At 41.4% G+C, this 19106-nt stretch overlaps 1 protein-coding gene across 5 annotated transcripts in view; it reads right to left on the bottom strand.

The window, feature by feature from the left end:
* U2SURP (U2 snRNP associated SURP domain containing) overlaps positions 1 to 19106 on the bottom strand; it is a 186892-nt gene that overhangs the window by 88212 nt on the left and 79574 nt on the right. For 4 of the 5 annotated variants that reach the window (XM_029617276.1, XM_029617280.1, XM_029617278.1 and 1 more), the window contains exons 9-11: positions 7487 to 7652; positions 1799 to 2010; positions 878 to 921 (exon numbers count right to left, since the gene is read on the bottom strand). In XM_029617276.1, coding sequence (XP_029473136.1) covers positions 878 to 921; positions 1799 to 2010; positions 7487 to 7652 — 422 coding nt within the window. Of the gene's footprint in view, positions 1 to 877; positions 922 to 1798; positions 2011 to 7486; positions 7653 to 19106 lie in introns of those variants that run through there. The other variant, XM_029617281.1, reaches the window with a different exon arrangement.

The raw sequence follows: 19106 nt of genomic DNA, 5'->3' as shown, positions 1-19106 counted from the left end.
CATCTCAGGGTGAAGGGAGGAGAGGGACCGGCCCACCAGTGAATCTCCCCACTTACCAGTCGGCAGGGCTCCAGGAATTCGGCTATCGGAGCATCCCACCCCAGCCGAGCCTCTACCAAGGTGACTTGGGAGGCATATCCAACTTCAGCAAAGAACAAAAGTAACTAACTTTAAAAAATAAATAAATAGTTAATTAGCTTGATGTAGCCAAGGAATCCTTCAGAAAGAACAGTCTTTCTGGTAAATGTAAGTCAAAAAAAACCCCTTTTTCTTTTTCAAACAGGATCAGGACTGCAGGTTCTGTCACCCTCATCTGCTAGAGTCAGAGAAAATACTGAAGGATTGCAGGTGGCACACCAGTGTAAGAGGGGGTGCCTTGCAGTTTTTTTTCTCTGACTCCATTTGCTGGAAGGGAGACACAACCCAGCGGTCTGGACTGATCCTGATACGTACAGGGAACTGCCTTTTGCTAAACTTACTATTCCTGACTCTCTATTTTTATTTTTTTTTAAATCAGAAGAGACTGTGGGTTTTGCACCTCCACCATCTGCTGGAGACAAAGTAAGACTGAGGGACTGTGGATGGCACCTTGGTATATATGGCAGAGTTGTTTGAAAAAAAAACTTCTCTGTCTCCATCTGCTGGAGTGGAGGCAAAACCCAGGTGTCTGGACTGATCCGGGTACGTACAGGGAAAACAAATTATAACAAGTAGCAAAAATCTAAGGGGGAGGGGAGGGGAGATTTACATTCAGAATAAACCATTGCTCAGCAAAGCCACTGCCTCATCCCCAAGATCAAACCACTTTTTTTGTTTGTAATTCAGAAGGGGATATTTTCTATATTTATATCAGTAATAGTAAAGAAAAAAAATGTACCTTTCTGTTGGGATAACCACTTTGACTATGGCTTGCGACAGAGTCTGTATATGAAGTCACATCAGATAATAAACATAGAATATGTGAGTATTGTTAACAAGTAACAAGCAAAAATATACATATGCATTTAAAATACTACATATCTATCACAAGTTCTTCAGGCAATCACTGCTGTGAAGTTTTACTCTAAACAAGCATATAAAAGGCAAACTGTGTCCAGTGAACCCTAAACGTTCACATAAAGTGAAGTATCAGAACATTCCTCCTAGAATGCACATTAATACACCAATTACGTACTACACTGAGAACTACAATTAGGGTGTTTTAATTTAAGATACAATTCTAAACTATTTGCCCTGAACCATATCATTTTTTCTTCCACTTTCTCACACCTTGTAAAGTTATCCTGATTTTATTTTTTGATGCATCCTTTAATCTGCTGTATGTTTTAAATGCTCACCCTCACTACTTAACACAGAAAAACCTCAGACTGTACTAAATCCTAAATGGTAAATCCTCAAAAGTATCTTAACTGTAAGATTCCAGCAACTAACAGCCATCTAACAACATTAACTCTGTATTTAATATTAAAACTCAAGGCACTGGAAATCTAATTTATCCTTAAATTTTAGATACTGAAAATATGGCAGCTAACAAAAAGGCTAGAACAGCAGTTGGGAGAGGGGCAACGGCCTGAGACAACGTGGTGAAAACCACAATCAGGCCCAATACCTCAAACTACTTTTAAAAAACAGAAGCCTTCTGATCTGAGATGGAGAACAGAGTTAACATGCATCTCTCTTAGGGCCAGACTTAATTTGAAATAAAACAAAACTAAAATTCATTCTTCTTTCAAAAGGATTACCATAGACTTAGTATTTATAAATAGCTTCATCCCTGTGTATTTTTCTGTTTAATTACCTTCTCAAAGTCCTCCTTGTTTTTCGGTGGTGGTAACATTGGAGCATTGGGGTTCTTCAACCTCTCTCTGGGCTGGGCATTGAAAGGCAGACCTGATGGGGGTGGAGGGAGCGTATGTTCCATCATAGAAGGAGGAATGTATATCGGATGAGGTGGGATAGGCACAGCTTTGCCCCAGCCTAGTTTCATTTCAAAGGACATAATCATCTTTCCTGTTGATGAGGTAAAAAATAAAAGAACAAAAAACTTAAAATGTTTGTATGGAATATAAATATCAGATTAAAAGTGCATCTCAAAAGACTTTTTTTTCCTTGAGGTTCAAGGAGGTTGAAGTCACCTACAATTATTGTTTATTCAGTGTTTGGGAATGATTTAGCAAAAAGAGTTCAATTAAAGATGAACAGCATTTCTGTAGAGTTCCAGGTGGACTGTATATCACAGTGGTCCCCAACCTTGTCCTGGGGGCCCACAAGCCAGTCGGGTTTTCAGGATATCCACAATGAATATGCATGAGAGAAAATTTGCATGCATTACCTCCACATTTTCTCTCATTGGCATATTCATTGTGAATATTATGAAAACCCGACTGGCTAGTGGGCCCCCAGGACAAGGTTGGGGGACCACTGGTATATCAGGCCGTTGTTTATTTTTTGTGATTTAAGTATTGCCACTTCATTAGGAGGGTTTATTTCTACTTTATAAGATTTAAGTTCTTTTCTGCAAAATACCAGTAAACCTCCTCTTCTGAGTCTGGGAAAATGAAAAATCAGTCTGGATTGTCAATTTGGTTTAAGAGAACGTTGTCATTCTTTCAGCCATGTCTGTGATGCAAAATATTGAAGGGTTTAGTTCTAAGAGGTAATTTATGAGAGGGATATTTTTTTTTTTTTGATAGGGATTGAACATTGAGTAGAAGTAGTGTTAGTGAATTCTACCCAAGTTTCATACTAAGTGGGGGGTTTTTTGTTGATTATATTTGTATAGATTAGATTTCTTTCATTTCTTCTAGAGGTATTTTGTTTTCTCTTTTGAGGTCTTTGATAGGGATTTTTTCAATTGTAGAAGACATGTTAATGTTGAGATTTTGAGTTTGAAGATTAGGTACTGTAGCAGTGGAGTTTCTGTAATGTTGATGTTATCATAGTTGCCCTGGAATTGTTGCAGCAGAAGAGATTTTTGTAGTAGTCTGAATGGAGAGGATTTTGTTTTTCCTGCGGTTGCATTTCTTATGTCATTTAGAGTTGGTGATAGTATTCAGGCTGCACTTCAGGCGCGCACAAGGGGGACACACAAAGGGGCATGCCCCTTTGTTGCACTCCTTCATGTGTGCACCAGCCAGTGCTTCTCGGCCGTTTAAATGGCCAGTTCTGGTGGTGGGAGGGCTTCGGGAGGTGGGTGGGATAAAGGGTTGAAAACACTTGGATTCTCTAGCACAACACCTCATGTTAAAGGAGCACGGTATCTGCTCATCATCCTCCGGCAAACGAGGAACCAGTGATTCGCCCCACTTACTGACCAGTTTCTCCAACTCACTCCCAAATAAGAGCAGATCTGTAAAGGGCAACTTGGTGAGGTTAGCCTTGGAGGTTGCATCGGCTGACCAATTTCTCTTTCATAATTAACTCCTGACCGCTATTACCGAAGCCACCCCCTCTGGCTGAACTGCAGACAAAATCACAGCCCGCATCTGCTGAGAAGGCAGCTGCAGGCTCCATAACTGCCCTGGAGTTTACCCCAGAGTCAGCGACATCCTGGGAAAGAAGGAAACAATAGCAAGCCACCGGGGAACAAGACGCGATCTGCAACGTCACTGCCACTAATTCAAATGCTTGCTTAAGGATAGTCTCAATCCTTCTATCATGAACATCATTCAAGGCTGCTCCTCCTTCCGCAGGAATAGTGGTCCGTTTGGAGACTGCACACACGAATGCATCCACCTTAGGAAAACAAACTCTCTCTTACCACTGGATCCAGATGGTACAAGACTTCCAAAATCCAACCCCCTTTGAAATTAGTCTCTGGGGTGCCCCACTCAAGATCAATCAATTCTTAAACGGCCTCCATCACAGGGAAAAAAACTCAAGGAAACCAAAATGGGATTTTTCTTTGACTCAGACATGGAACCTGGCCCAGGAACCCCAAGCCTTTTCAAGGTCTGGGAAATCAGAGCTGGCAGTTCATCTCTATGAAATAACCATAGCATAATCTTATACGGTTCTAATACGAGAGGAATGTCACCATCCTCTATACAGTCAGGATCAGACATCATCCATGCCATCCGGATCCCTATCGGGCAGTCCTGCTGCCGATCTAGGTATAGGACCAGGCAATGTTCCCGCCTGCAACTCTGCCTTGGGAGCATTGGTCAGGGCTGAGAACTGCGCCTGAAGAAAGGATTGCAATCCCTGGAAAAATTCTACTCATGAAAATGTAGAAGTATCCATACCAAAACCAGGAGGTACTTGAGGCGTACTCACTGAGTTACCCCCCCCTGCTAAAGAACCAGATAGAGGAGTTCCAAAATCAGGCACTGCACCCGACATCTTTACCAAGGCCTACATCAAGCTGGGAAGAAACAGGCTTAATGAAATCAAAGGAAGACTATTCTCTCTGAGCTTCCAAACAGCATTGGCACAAGTTAGCGGGCACTCCAGGCTGAGATGTCCTTATATGACAAGCAGCGCAAAGAGAAAGGCACTTAGGTTTCTTAGGTATGGGCACCATTAGGCCCTCAGTGCGGTAAGCAGCAACTGAAGGTGTGCGTCTAGCTGATTTTTTTTTTTAAGGCGTCCCACTATGTAGCCGTCCCTAGGATAGGCACCGCAAAAAAACTTAACCGCACAGCAACGTTCAACTTGTATGCACAGGCAAAACGCAGGCACTAAAGGCGCTGCTTAACTTGGACACAAAAAACAAGGCCTGACTAAGCATTCAAAAACTGGACGCACAGCTAGACACACACCGAACAGACAACTTGAATAGGGCAGCCTATAGAAAGCGCAAGAAATGCTGTTGAGGCCTACCGCACGGTGAAAAAGCCTCAATAGCGGGGCCTAGCCTACAGAGGCTGCTCAACCGGCCAGGCTGCCCACGTCCCTTGACCACCCATGAATGGGACGAACACTGGAACAGTGTGCCAAGCATAGAGACCGGGGAAGGAGGAAGTCCTACACCAAAACACACTACTGCTGTCTCTATTTATTTATTTTTATTTTTTTTTTAATTACCTGAGTTCAGCCCTACCTGGCTAAGTACAGAGACAGTCTCTGGATGCAGGGGGGGGGGGGGGCATATGCTATCACAGCCACACTCTGCTTCCTTCACCCACGGCTTTCAGCTGCTTAAACAGCTAAGTCCACGCTGGCTGAAAAACCAGTTACTGGACCAAGGCACTCATCTGAGGGACCACGGAAATCACCACAGGAATTATCAACTGGGGAGAGACCATTTGGTATTACCGCAGAAGAGTAGAGCAAGTTTTCCTTATTTCTCCTTTTTCCAAATCAAAGCACTCCCCAGTATGGAGATGCATGCCCACCATCTGCTGGAGACGGAGAATACTGGCAGGCTGATGTCACTGCAGGAGTATATATACTGTGACGTCAGTTTGCTCGGTCTCCATCTGCTGGTAGAGGTGCATAGCCCATTTGTTCTGGATTCATCTCACTGGACGCTAAGAAATGGTAAAATAGACTGTGGCATTCATAGACTGTGGCATTCGTAGACTGCACAGCAAGTGTTGAACCTTCACAATTCCCCTACAAAAACACATCAATACTTCCAATATTTAACCTCTCTCAACACTACATACAAAGACAAATCAACTTCCAAATCTATCCAGCAGATCTCTGCGTGTAATTATACATGACAGCAGGACTCCAAGAAACTTAGTCACCACGCCACTAGATATGTGCAGGTGGGGTATGAGACGTGTGCACATTAACAAATATGACTGAGATATTATGATGTAGTAATGCTATAAGAATAAATGAGTTCCGCTTGCTAAAAACAGTGTAGCAACGCTGTACACATTGTCATATTCTTACAGACTTACAGGCTAATAGAGAACAGTGTGGGTTTAGCCTCTGTTTGGCCACGCGTTTTAGACCTGCTATTATTACCCCTTATACTGTAAGAGGTAATAGCGTGTGGAAAACGCGTGGCCAACCCCCCTCCCCCGAAAGCAATAGCGCTCATCACATGCAAATGCATGTTGGTGAGCCTATTAGTCGCCCAGAATACTGAAAGTAAAATATGCGGCCAAGCCGCACATTTTACTCTCAGAAATTAATGCCTGCCAAGAGCAGGCGTTAAATTGGAAGCAACCCTGAAAACTATAGAGAAAAGCAGAAAATTCTGCTTTTCTGTACACCCTCCGACTTAATATCCCAGCGATATTAAGTCAGCCAAAAATTTTTAAAAATCTGCCCAGTCAGTGGGTTCAAAAAGCGGACGCTCAATTCTGCCGGCATCTGTTTTCCGAACCTGTGGCTGTCAGCGGGTTCAAAAACAGACGCCGGTAAAATGGAGCATCAGCTGTCGGACCCACTGACAGCCACCCCTAACGCTAATAAGGAGGCGCTAGGGACGCGCTATTGTCCCCAGCGCCTCCTTCAAAAGAGGTGCCTGGGCGCGCGTTGGGAGAGCGAGCGCGCAACTTGGAGCGCTGGCTCTCCTGCACATTTTATTGAATTGGCCTGCTAGAGATCAGCAGACCCAAGGATATGTGTTGTGTGTTTAAGCATCTCACAGGGGTATATACACACACGTGTGTAGAAGTATTTGCAGGCATGTAAAAGTGTGTGGAGTACATATGCAAGTGAAGTGTTACCAAATGAGTGGAAGTGGGAGTAAAGCTGTGAAAAACTATATTCAGAATAAGATGAAACTATTATAAAATGGTAAGTGCTATAACCTCTGACGCGAAAAACAGCACCTACTGCTTCAAAAGCAGCTCAGTAGGAAAATGTAGTATTTAAAAACAGGGAAAGGTTGTTAATTTTTTTTTGGGGGGGGGGGGGCAGGAAGACAAGCTTCCTTTCCTTGTTTCATACAATCATAATCAAATTTTGTGTTTCAGGACTATCACCATAAATAGTGGAAACTTCTTGCTCCGACCATGCTCCAGCCTGGCGCAGAAGGAAATTATTTCAGACTGAGGATTGCTAGAGAAGAAAAGGCATATTATGTTATTTGAGTGAACAGATGTTTGCCAGCATGAAAGAAAGGATGTTAAAGGAACACTGGAAGGGGACTCCTGTGCATTCCAAATATCTGTAAGATCAGGATTTTTTTTAGCCAGTTACCCAATATTTTCCTTCAAGAAGTCAAAAAGATTTCGGGTGAAAAGGACCAATCCAAAGTAGTACGAGACGTAGCAAGAGGCCAAACAAGTCACAATTTAAAGAATCTTATCAATTTTGGTGTTACACAGATTCAGTAATAAGGATTTTTCAGAAGTTCATCATTATAGTAACATTCACTGAACAGTCAGATTCAACAGCTTCAGTGCTTAGAGACACAATCCTGGGTTTTTTTGGCTACCATTTAAAATGCAAAAAAAAGAGCTCAGGTTTCTGAAACATGCCAATTTTAAAAGTGGAACTGTCAAAAAAACTGTGAAGAGTCAGACCATAAAACATAGGCTCACTTCAGCAGCCTTTAATGAGAAAACCTAACCCTCCATACCATTTAGATTTTTTAATGCCCTTTCAGCATCCCGTCTGTTCATGAAGGCAACAAAACCACAGTTCCTCTCTCTTGCTCTTTCTTCATCTGTTCTTGGCCACATAATTTTCACACTGGCTAATGGCCCAAATCGCCCAAATTCTTGGCATAGCATCTCTTCGTTCATCTACAAGAAAGACAACAGTTATATCCCTATCCAAAGGTGTGAAAGTCTACGTCAATTTCTTTAACGTCCTATCTAAAAAATATTTCATCAGGTACAAAATTTTATTCAACCACAATTATCAAATAAGACGGACAAAAATTATGAATTTTTTTTTTTTTACTTTTGTTGTGATTAAGAGTTAAAATTAGTTTTCAGAAAAAAAAAGCAAACGAAACAAGATTAATGCTTTTCAGTTTTGAAAATATACAGCACAGATAATCCAATATTGTGCTTGAATGCCAGCAGTTCAAGGCAATAACAAATAAAAAAGTTTACAATATTTCATCCTAACACAGGAAGGATTTCCACAAGTCCAAGAGTGTTATAATCACAGCTTACTCGAAAAATCAAGTCAGATGCAAGAGCAAAACACACTAACCCAATAAGAACCACCAAGTACACTGCCATAAAAGAAATAAATGTGAAAATTATTCAACAGAAAGGCAATGCAAACTGCATCATTTTCAAAGACAGGCAGTTACCCAACTAATCTTTATATTGCTACAGTCTCAGTGAGCTTTAACAAAAAAACCCCCACACACTTAAGAAAAATTCCCTTATAAAAATATTGGAAATGGGATGATTCAGACAGTCCATACATGGTTATTAATGCTATATACTTTTTGTTTTAATCATAATTACTGTTTTAGTTTTTTCTGTATTGCTCTTAGTTACCATTGTCCTGAGATCCAATTTCACTGATATTTATATAAAAAAAAAAAAAAAAAAGTCTTAAAAACATGCAAAATACTTCCTAACTTTACTGTGATCATTGCCAGAAATGCAAGATGATTGCAAGCCTTGATACGCAAGAGCTGCATCAGGCCCAAATTAGTGATAGAATCTGAAGCCATCCCACATTTCAACAAGCGTCTCTACCTGGGATTAGGAAGGTTTTCGCAGGGCTCAATTTCCTGTGGCCACTCACCTATGGTCTACCAACTTGACTGATTATGGAATTTAATTCTATAGCTAATGCAGACATCAAAAAACATAACTACTTACTAAGGGGCTCATAATAATTGTAGCATTGCATCAGGAGCCTTTTCCTCAATTCAAATGTCAAATATCTGAGTTTTAAAAACATGCAGATCGCTTTCTCTTTGCCAGAAATGTGGAATGGTTTTGTCTTCCAGCAGGGATAAGGACGCAGCATCGATATGTACTGTGGCCATTTGTTTACACCAACTTTCCCTTTGGGGGTTCAGAGTTCATTACGCTCTTTTCCTACATCCAAGTTCAAGGCAAGTTACATATGTTCACTGCAATACTCATTCTGATACCTATTCCAATTAGTCATGATGACCTCATTTTAATGTACACTTTGTAAATAGCTCGTTACAAAACCTGTTGTGTTACCTGTTGGAATTTCTTTGTTACCTTTATTATTAACCTTCACTCTATTCCTTGTTCTTTGTAAAGCTTGTTGCTATTTTTAAGTTATCTGTGAACAGAGATGATGTTCCCAACGTATCCCGGTATACAAAAACACTCAAATAAGTAAGTAAGTAAATAAATAAATAAATAAATATCCACAGCTACTCCTTGCTCCCCCTCCCACCCACACACAATTTTTAGATTTTTCCCGTTTGCTTTTGAGAACCAAGCGTTTTTTCATAATTATCGGTGAAATCTGGTCACAGGATTCTGGTAACACTGTAAGGGCAGCACAAAGAAAAAACAAAACTAAAGGCACAATGGGTGACCAAGTAAAAGACGCAAAGCTAGATTTTAAAACCCGCATGTGTGCGTCCTTGTGCGCGCACACGTGGCTATGACATGCTTGCGTCACTGTGTGCATGTTATAAAATACAATATCCGCACGCATGTGCGCACGGGGGAAGAGGGGAATTTTGTAAAGTACGCGCGGCGATGCGATCGGGCCTTTACCCAGTTCCCTCCCAGTCTGCTCCATTTACATAGATACATAGAAATGAGGCGAGAAAAAGACCAAACGGCCCATCCAGTCTGCCCAACAAGCTCCCACACTTATTTTCCCATACTTATCTGTTTCATCGACCACCAAATTCAGGGCCCTTGTTAGTAACTGTTTGATTCAAATTTCCTACCACCCCCTGTCTTTGATGCAGAGAGTAAAGTTACTGTTATATAATCACTGAATATAGTCCACTGTATAATGAAACCATCAGTTGAACTGACCTCCTTCTCCCTGTAAGTAACCAAACTAAGGCCTAGCGAGTCATCCCATACTGTTACCCCTCTCTATCTCAACCTATCTCTATCTCCTCCCCCTGTTTTATTGTAACTTTTTGCCTCTGCATCCGTGTTAAGTTACCCATTCCATGTAAACCGATTTGCTATTTTATATGAATGTCGGCACAGAAAAGTTCTAAATAAATAATGTTGGAGTTGCATCAAAGTCGAATCATAAGGCTTAATGGTTAAGGGTAGTAACCACCACATCAAGCAAGTTACCTCGATGCTTGTTTACCCACACTGCACAGATCAATGCCTTGTTGGATGTTGTCTGAATGTAAATCCTCTTTTCCACTTTTCCCCCTGCCATTGAAGCAGAGAGCAACGCTGTATATGAGTTCAAAATGAAGCATCAGGCTTAATTGGTTTAGGGTAGTGACCACCGCAATAAGCAAGTGGAGGGAACTTTCCTATACCCCTACCTACCCGTCCCTCCCTTTTCCCCCTCTCCTCCCCAACCCCTAAACTAAACCTATCTACCCTGTTTTTTTTTTTTGTTTCAGTACTTACTTCTTCTTCTTCGGAGAAGTAAGTACCGCACACTGGCCGGCCGGCTGCCGGCATGCACTTCCCCGGGACAGGGCCTAATGGCTGCTATCCTGGTCAGCCCCTGCCCTGTCTCTTCTCCTTTTGATGGCCCGGCACTTCTGCACATACCAGGAGATACGCGCATGGCCAGGCCCTTTCTAACATGCACTCGGCATGTGCAGGGTATCCCCCCCTGTATTTGCACGTGCAGGCCATCGGAAAGTTATGCCGTAACTAAAAATGTGTTACTTTGTTTTTCCAAATGTCCAGTTTTTACGGAGAACAAAAACCAACAAAACAATTGAGAATGGTCATAAATACATCCCATTACAACCGTGAACAAAAAGAGCATCACACAAAAGGCAAACAAAAAAATCAAATCTATTAAAGCTTCAAGTTCCATCACCTAAAAGTGATGCACTGCCTTAAGGACTGAAGCAGAGGAAAGACAAGAAAAACCATGTATGCAAGGCCAAGCAGTACCCTAAAAAAGGATCTCCCCAAAACCTGAAAAAAAGGCCATCACATCAAAGGCTTCCAAATTGCAACATCAGGATAATTCTCCTACACCCCTATTAAAAAAATAAATAAATTCTTAACATAAGTATAATCCAAATACACCAGAGCCAAAAGGAGAAAAATGGTTTGGGGGGGGGGGGGGTGACGAGATTGCTAATAAAACGCTAGCATATGCCTTGCAGCAACAAGCATGTGGTCAACTACATAATACCTCTACCAACTTTGTGCCTGTGCTAATCTAATGTATAATAATACAATAGTGAGCTGTAAGAGGCATACATGATTCTATATATCCATGAAATCATCTCTGCCCAAAATACTTTAATCACTGGGCAAGCCCAAACATAAAAAGGATCCTCTTTCTCCACTATTCTACCAGCAAAGTCTGGAGGGTTTCTATCTGGAGAAACAGTCTCTCCAGAGCATACTGGCAAAGCCAGACTATTTTATAGCCATTCAGCCACTACTATTGTGCTTCTTCAGTCTATCAAAGTAATCCAATCATCCTCAATAAAATGTATACCTAAATCTGCTTCCCAGCTGAATCTTAATTTCTGGAAAGCAGTTGATTTTGAAACCACCAAGATCTGATAAAGTTACATATTAATCCTTTATTTTTTGAAGGCAGAGATACCAGATGTTCCAAAGGGGTAAACTGTGCTACATCCACATTTGCAAGGCTCCTAGTAAAGAAACCCTTAAGCTGGAGGCAATGGAATACAGAAATATTGTGTATATTAACACGTTTTAAATTCTTCCAGCGAGACAAGAGAGGCACTGTGAAATTATAGGGATGCTCTTATTTGGCAGATCACTCTCTCTGGGAGGTCAGAGTTGTGGTAGACAGGTAGAACAGGAAAAGGAAGAGTCAACTTCATCGTATACGAGATCAACCTCCAACATCAACAGAACTAGAGACACAAAGGGATGTGCAATGTTCAGGCATCAATTTAATTTGAATTGCTTCCGGCTCCCCAAAAAGGAAACATAAGAATGACATCTGCAGCCTAAGCACATTCCATTGATGTCCAATATATTTTTTGCCACTCTTCAAAAAGAGTGACTAATCCAGGTTAAAATCTGGGACTTTAGAACATTTGGTATTCAAATTGTGATAAGATTTCCTTGTAAATGCGTTATGCGCATAGATGGAATAAGGTATGTATATTATGAACCAGAACATTTAGAAAGGTTCTTGGAGGAATGTAGGAACCAGAGGGAGGAGAGTAGCACCTAAATACAGGTATAGTTGGAAATAAATATTATATCTGTAAACTTCTGTAATATAATTGGTTTATACTTTTTTGTTGTTTAACTGCCCAAAGTGCTCCCAATTAGTTTGGTAACAAAGAAATAGGTCAAATAAGAGGTTTTTCTGTTTCTTTGGGATATGTATGATTAAAACATTAATGAAAACCTGTTTCCCAGAAGAATATTCAATGTAAAATTGAAATGTAAAACTGAATTATTTACTTGATTGTAAATTAAAATTCATAAATAAATAAAAAAAAATCTGGGACTTCAAGGCCTCCCTCTTTTTTTTTTTGCTAAGCAAAACGATCTGGCGAGAAATTCTTTTCCTGGTTACAGAGAAACAGAAGCATATACTTGCTGAGGCCTCCAAAGAAACTCAGTGGGGTATGAAATCTGCACATATCCAGCATAAAAGTTGGACATGGGAGAAAATTCATCTTGACAGCCGCTATCTTACCAAATCAAAATAATTGAAAAAGGGACCCATGTGTTTAAATCAACTTTAACCTTACTAATGGTAGGATATTCAAGGAGAACGTCCATATCAGAAGAGAAAAATACTTGGATATTTTATAGAGAGTTCTTGCATTATTGAAAGGGGGAAAAAGGCCTCTATTTAGCTCGAGAGCTGGAAAATATGTTTATACCCAAAATCTGATTTCCCCTCAATTTTATACCTTGAAAAAGAGCACAATATATATACAACATTTTATTTTATCTAAAACAATTTCTGAATATAACATCCTGAACAGATTGCCCTAAGCAATATACAAGAAATACTCAAAACAAACAGAACACACACAAACGGGTCGATGCAATAAGCCGCGCGTAGAAGTGTGCGTCCAAACTGGGCACCCGTTTAATGCATGCACTGCCAGGTCTCCTGATGCAGTATGGTAATGAGGTGCTGCGCTAGGAATCGATTCTGCACCCCTAGCACATCCTTGGCATCGGGTGCCCAGGACATGTGGTAGTGCGCACAGCAGTGGGTTCCAAAAAGACACAGGTAAATTGAGCATCCATTTCCCTAAGTTGGTCTCTGTCAAAAGTCCCCGCCCCCCCCCCCCAATGTTGCTGCTTTCTGTGGTTCTTCCTACTTAGTATCCCAACAATACTAAAAGTAGGAAGAACCACAAAAAGCAGGATTTTTTTTTTTTTTTAAGTGAGCCCTTGATGCTCGGCAAGACTTTAACACCAGATCCAGGGCTATCATTACATTTCCGTCTTAAAAAGTGCATGTAGGGCACATGGCAATTTGTTTTGCATGGGGGTAACAGCTAATAGCCTCATCTACCTGGCATTTCCATGTGATGAGCACTGTTAGCTAGTCGTGTTTAGACGTGCTAATCCCCTTTTTGCATCGCATCTTAGCCTAGCAAGTCCAAAACGCGCGTCCAATCGCTGGTTAAGCTATACAGTAGCCTGAGCGCATAATATTGCATCGACCTGAAAAATCATAAAAATATAATAGCATACTGACCAAAGGCCCTAAACTATTGGAAAAAGCGAAGACCTTTTCCTAAAAATGAAATGTCTCCCCTTCAAACCAAGAGGCAGTATATTCCACAGCAAAGGGGCCATGATAGAAAACAGTTTACACTGAAGCCTAGACTGACATTTTACAAGTTGGAACACAGCAGCCGGATCGGAGCATTGCATCCAGTTAGGCACAAGCTGATCTTTCAGATAGGATGGCCTATTCCCTGCACCACTAAAAACAAGCGGCAAGAACTTGATCTGAGTTTTTTTGTTCAACTGGTACCTGACGCATTTGTTGTAATAATGGGCGTGCTGAAGAACCCCTAGGGACAGCTCCAGATGACCGGCCACTACATTTTGAATCCCCTGAACCTTACAAATTAATGTGCCCCAAAGAATCGTGCTCTCCCTTTCTTGAAGGAGACGTTGATTGTCATGTTCTGCTTGAATGACATGCTTCCCCCCAGTGCAGAGGTTTCCCAAACACGGGCCATCTTGGGGCGCGACAGCTGCAATTTTCAAGTCACTACATTTATCAAAGTTAAGTCAACAGATTTTATATAAATAAGACAAATTTTACACACAATGCATTACAAAGACTTGTTTTGGTCCTATGATTAAAAGGGTGAACTAGCAAATTTTTTTTTTTGTGTATGATCAGTTCTTATTATGATGGTCCTATTTCAAATTAATGAAGAAATTTCCTTACCTGTTAATTTTCTCTTTGAATCCTGCTACATCGCTTTAGACAAGTGGGTTGTTCACCCCTACCAGCAGATGGAGGCAGAGTGCAGGGATTTTTCTATGGATGTCATTCCAGCTACTTACATGTGGTGCAGTCCAGAAAAAAAACTTCCAGAATTCGACTAACAAAGCACTGAAGATAAATCGGAACAATAAAATAATATATACACTTACCTAATGAACTGCCTAAACAGAGGCACTTCCGATATTCTACTTCATCTGACAGAAAACACTTCCTCAACCATCTCATGGCCTAACATCCCGGGAGGGTTCTAGACTGGTGTAGCAGGACTCAAAGAAAATTTACAGGTAAGAAAGTTTCTCCTTCCTTATATTGCTACACCAGTCCAGACAAGTGGGAAGTACCAAAACCCAATTAATCCGGGAGGGAGGACACCAAGGCTACTTTAAGGACACCAGCACCAAAGGCTGCATTCTCCACAGCCTAAACATTCACTTTGCTAAACAAAGGAATGCTCAGACAACCAAGCAGCCATCTTACAAATGTCCTCTGGAGAAATAGCCACCATTTCAGCCCAGGAAGAATACTATGTTCTAGAAGGATGAGCCCAGAAAATTGCTGGGACCTGAAGACCCTTAAGTATGCATACATAAGAATCTCCTTAATGCAGCTTGCCAATGTCAATTGAAGCTGTCTCACCTTTTCGTGGCCCTCTGAACAAAACAAATAACCTATCCGATTGAGGAAAAGAATTTGAGATCTTCAAATACCTTAAGAGAACTCTGACATCTAAACATTTCTGAGATTTGCTAATCCCCTGACTCTCCTTCTCTGGAGAACCTGGATTTAAATTAAAGACAAAAATGACCTTCAGCAAAAAGGAGGCACTGTCCGACTAAACACAGCTCTGAGAAAACACCAAAAAGGGCCTGCAGATCAGAAATACACTTAGCTGAAGAGATGGCAACAAGAAACATGACCTTTAAGAGATAGATACTTATTAGACACACGTCTCAGGGGTTCAAATGATAACCAAACCAAGGTCCCACTAAGGAACGACAGGTCTCAAAATAGGACACTTTATCCCACAAAAGAAACATCAGGATGAGATACAACCAAGAATCCTCGCACTCTACCCCTGAAACAGGAGTCACAATTACCTAGACTTTTAAACAATTTAGTACCAATCCTTTATCCAGACCTCGCTGTAGAAAAAACTTAGAATGGAAGAAATATCTGCTCAGCACAGAGAAATTGATCAATCCTTGCAGTATCATCTGAAGAAAAGTCACCAGACCTTTAGCAGTGTGGAAATTACCAAAGAGCATCCTTTTTGACAGAAACTTAACCTTTCAAGAGCCAAGCCATAAGAGAGAATGGAGACAGCTCTATGACTACTGGATCTTGTGTAAGAAGACATCAAGACCCCGATAACCACAGAGGTTAAGTTATCTGTAGCCTCAGCCAGTCCAGAACCTCTAAGACCGCTCAGACCTGCTCTTTCTCTGGGTTCTCCCTATCGTGGGCCAGCAAGTAATCACATAAAAGGATCCCTTTTGAACGAGAACATCTATTCCTTCTCATTCCACTTCTCTGCAACAACTGAAGAAATGGCAAGCTTTGGCATTCTTTCTGGTCTCCATGAGATCTATTCGAGGAAGACACCACTGGTACACTATTATCTGCAATGCCACTTGTCTTAGCTCTCATTACCTCAGATGCAAAGGATTTCTGCTGAGAAAATCCACCTGAATGTTCTCCTGCCCTGCAATGTGTACTGCTGATAGATGCAAAAGATTGTGCTCCACCCTCTGGAATAAGAAACTTGTTTCCTTGGACAGTGCCAGACTCAGTACCTCCCTGTTTGCCGAAAAATGCCATTGCATATTGTCAATATGCAGTCACATTGCAGTCACATTGTCAGAAAGAACTCTGACCAATCTCCCTTCACCAAGGGAGGAGATTGCAACAGAGCCAACCTTATTGCCCTTGTTTCTGGACCAGGAAGCCTTCTCCCAAGACCAGCATCCTTGAGTAACCTCATCCAGACAGCTGTGCTCCCCAACCTGACAAAATTGCATTCATGGTGATTACGATCCATGAGGGTGGTTCTAGACTCACACCCTTCAACAAATTCTGGGCTGTTGTCCTCCAGGTAAGATTCTTGCTTTGCTCAGTAGAGCGGGGAAAGGCAGCAATTATAATCTTGGGACTGGTGCAACCAGTGAGACAGAGCAGCTTGCAGGGGCTGCATATGAGCTCTGGCCCAGGAAACTAAATACAAGGTGGCAGCCATGGACCTCAGTAGTTTAAGATAGTTCAAATAAAAATCTACCACTTCAGAGGGCGCCCAGAATTTGAGACAATCTTGAGGATTCTCTCTAGAGTCAAAGACTCAACCCACTTTCATATTGAACTGAGTTCCCAAATATTCCAGAATTTGAGAAGGAACAAGATTGCTCTTTGCAAAATTTATTATCCAGTCCAAGCTGGATAACTCTGCTGGAGGCTCTGATACCTTCTTGACACGATTTGGACCTGATCAAACAATCGTCTAAATAAGGATGAACCACAATCTTCCCTGTTCTCTGTAAGACATTATTCTATATGTCAATTTTATTGTTATCATGTAAACCGAATTGATTAGTAACTTTGTTACTAGAACTTCGGTATATAAAACTGTTAAATAAATAAATAATGCATTTCTGAAAGAAATGCACAGCTACCACTGCTATGACTTTGATAAAGGTCTTGGGTGCTGTAACCAAAAGAGAAGGGCCCTGAATTGAAAATGCTTGTTTAAAATGCAAACATTTAGAAATCTCCGATGGTTCCCCCTTATTGGGATATGGAAATTAACTTCTGAAAGATCTAGGGAGGCAAGAAACACCCTAATGAACCATGACTAGAACTGACCGAAGAATCTCCATTCTGAAATGGATGACTCAAAGACTACTTTTAGATCGGAATTGGCCTGCATGATCTGTCCCTTATCAGGAACAATTAAATAAATGGAATAGTAACCATGACCCTGATCTTCGCATGGAATTGGAACCACAGCCTTTAAGAGATGCAGCCTCTGAAACATTGAACTGCCATTTTTTGGAAGCTGAGGCAGGAGAGACAATGAAAGCATAGGAAACTGGATCGGCCAATTCTAGAGAATGTGTTGATCATCATCTAAGATCTACCGCTTTGAAGTTATGTGAGTCCATTCCTGGTAAAACCTCTGCAGGTGGCTACCTACAGATAACACCAGAGAGTGAACCCTTATCACTTCATTGTGAAGTTCATCCGATCACAGCAGCGGAATCTATTCCTGATCTCCTAAATCCATGAAAGGTTTAAAAACAGAAACAAATCCTAACAGACTAACTGCTTGCCCAGCCTGTACCTTCTGGAACCTTGAAACCGACCCTGGCCCTTGCTGAAATGATAAAAAAGTTTCAACCTTTGTATTCAGGAAGTCTGAGACTTAGGTACTCCTAGATCCTTAACCAATTGATTGAGATCCTCACCAAAGAGAAGCTTACCCTTGAAAGGTAACTTGCACAGGTGGGTCTTGGACCAAGAATCTGCTACCCAAGGTCTTAGCCATAGTCTCCTAGCTGCTTCTGCCAATGCAAATGATCAAGAAAATATTCTGATAAGATCATATGAAGCATCAGCTAGGAAAGCTGCTCTCAATTCCATATAAGCAGCCTCATTACCATCTGGAAGCTGATGAATCCAGCAAAGGGGGGCTCGTGCCATAAAAGCACTACAAATCACAATCCATGTTGTCAAAGCAGAAGATGTAAACATATGCTTCAACAGAATCTTAATCTTTCTGTCCTGGGGGTTTTTAAAGAGAAGTACCTTCTTTCACCAAGATAGTGGTTCTTGTGACTGCCAAAATCAGCGCATCCATTCTAGGCATCTGAAACAAACATTGTGAAGCATCCTGAGAAAGCAGATACAATTTATTAAAAAGCTTTACTCCCCTGAGCCCAGTCTCCTGGGATTCCCATTGTGCCATCAACATTTCTTCTACTTCAGTGTGTAAAGGAAAGCCCTTGGCAGATTTACAGAGCCCTTTAATAATCTGTTCCATGCAGGAGCCTCCTCTTCCTTTTCCTCTGTTATTCTGAGAGCGAATACCACTTGTTCAATAAGGGATGACATCTCTATGGAAAAAGGTGGATAACAGAATCATCCTCTCTTGCAGAAGGAATTTCCCCTTCTTCTAAAGGAGCAACACTGCCTGCAAACAAAATAATCATCAGGATCCTCCAACAGAGGCTCTTTGTGCCTAGAGGAAGAATCATCCCTTGATTCTGAAGGCAGCCAAAGTCTCTTAGGTGGCACCAAGCCAGATGAAAAAGATGTAGCACTTGATCCCATGCCAGAATATCCTGAGGTTGTAAGTGCTCTACACCAGGCCATTGAACAGCACAAAAAGGTCTGGTGGAAAAACCTAAAAAATTCTGGAGGAAATCTCCTGAGGAAGCAAAGTCAGGCACTAATGGAGCTTTCCTGATAACATCTTCAACTGGAGATAAAATGGAGGACAAAAAATGGGTAATGCTGCCCTGCGGATGCTATCTATTCTGCAGTACCTAAGATGGCCCCCATTCCCAGACATTGTCAGGTCAGACAAGTCACATGCCCTGCTTTCCAGGCGGGATGTCCCCCGTGACGGCCAGCCCTATCCCAACCTCTGTCAAACCCCT

Source organism: Rhinatrema bivittatum, chromosome 9 (genome assembly GCF_901001135.1).
Source record: "Rhinatrema bivittatum chromosome 9, aRhiBiv1.1, whole genome shotgun sequence".
Lineage (NCBI taxonomy): Eukaryota > Metazoa > Chordata > Amphibia > Gymnophiona > Rhinatrematidae > Rhinatrema > Rhinatrema bivittatum.
The sequence above is the reverse complement of the archived record's forward strand: the minus strand, read 5'-3'. Positions and strand labels throughout refer to the sequence as shown.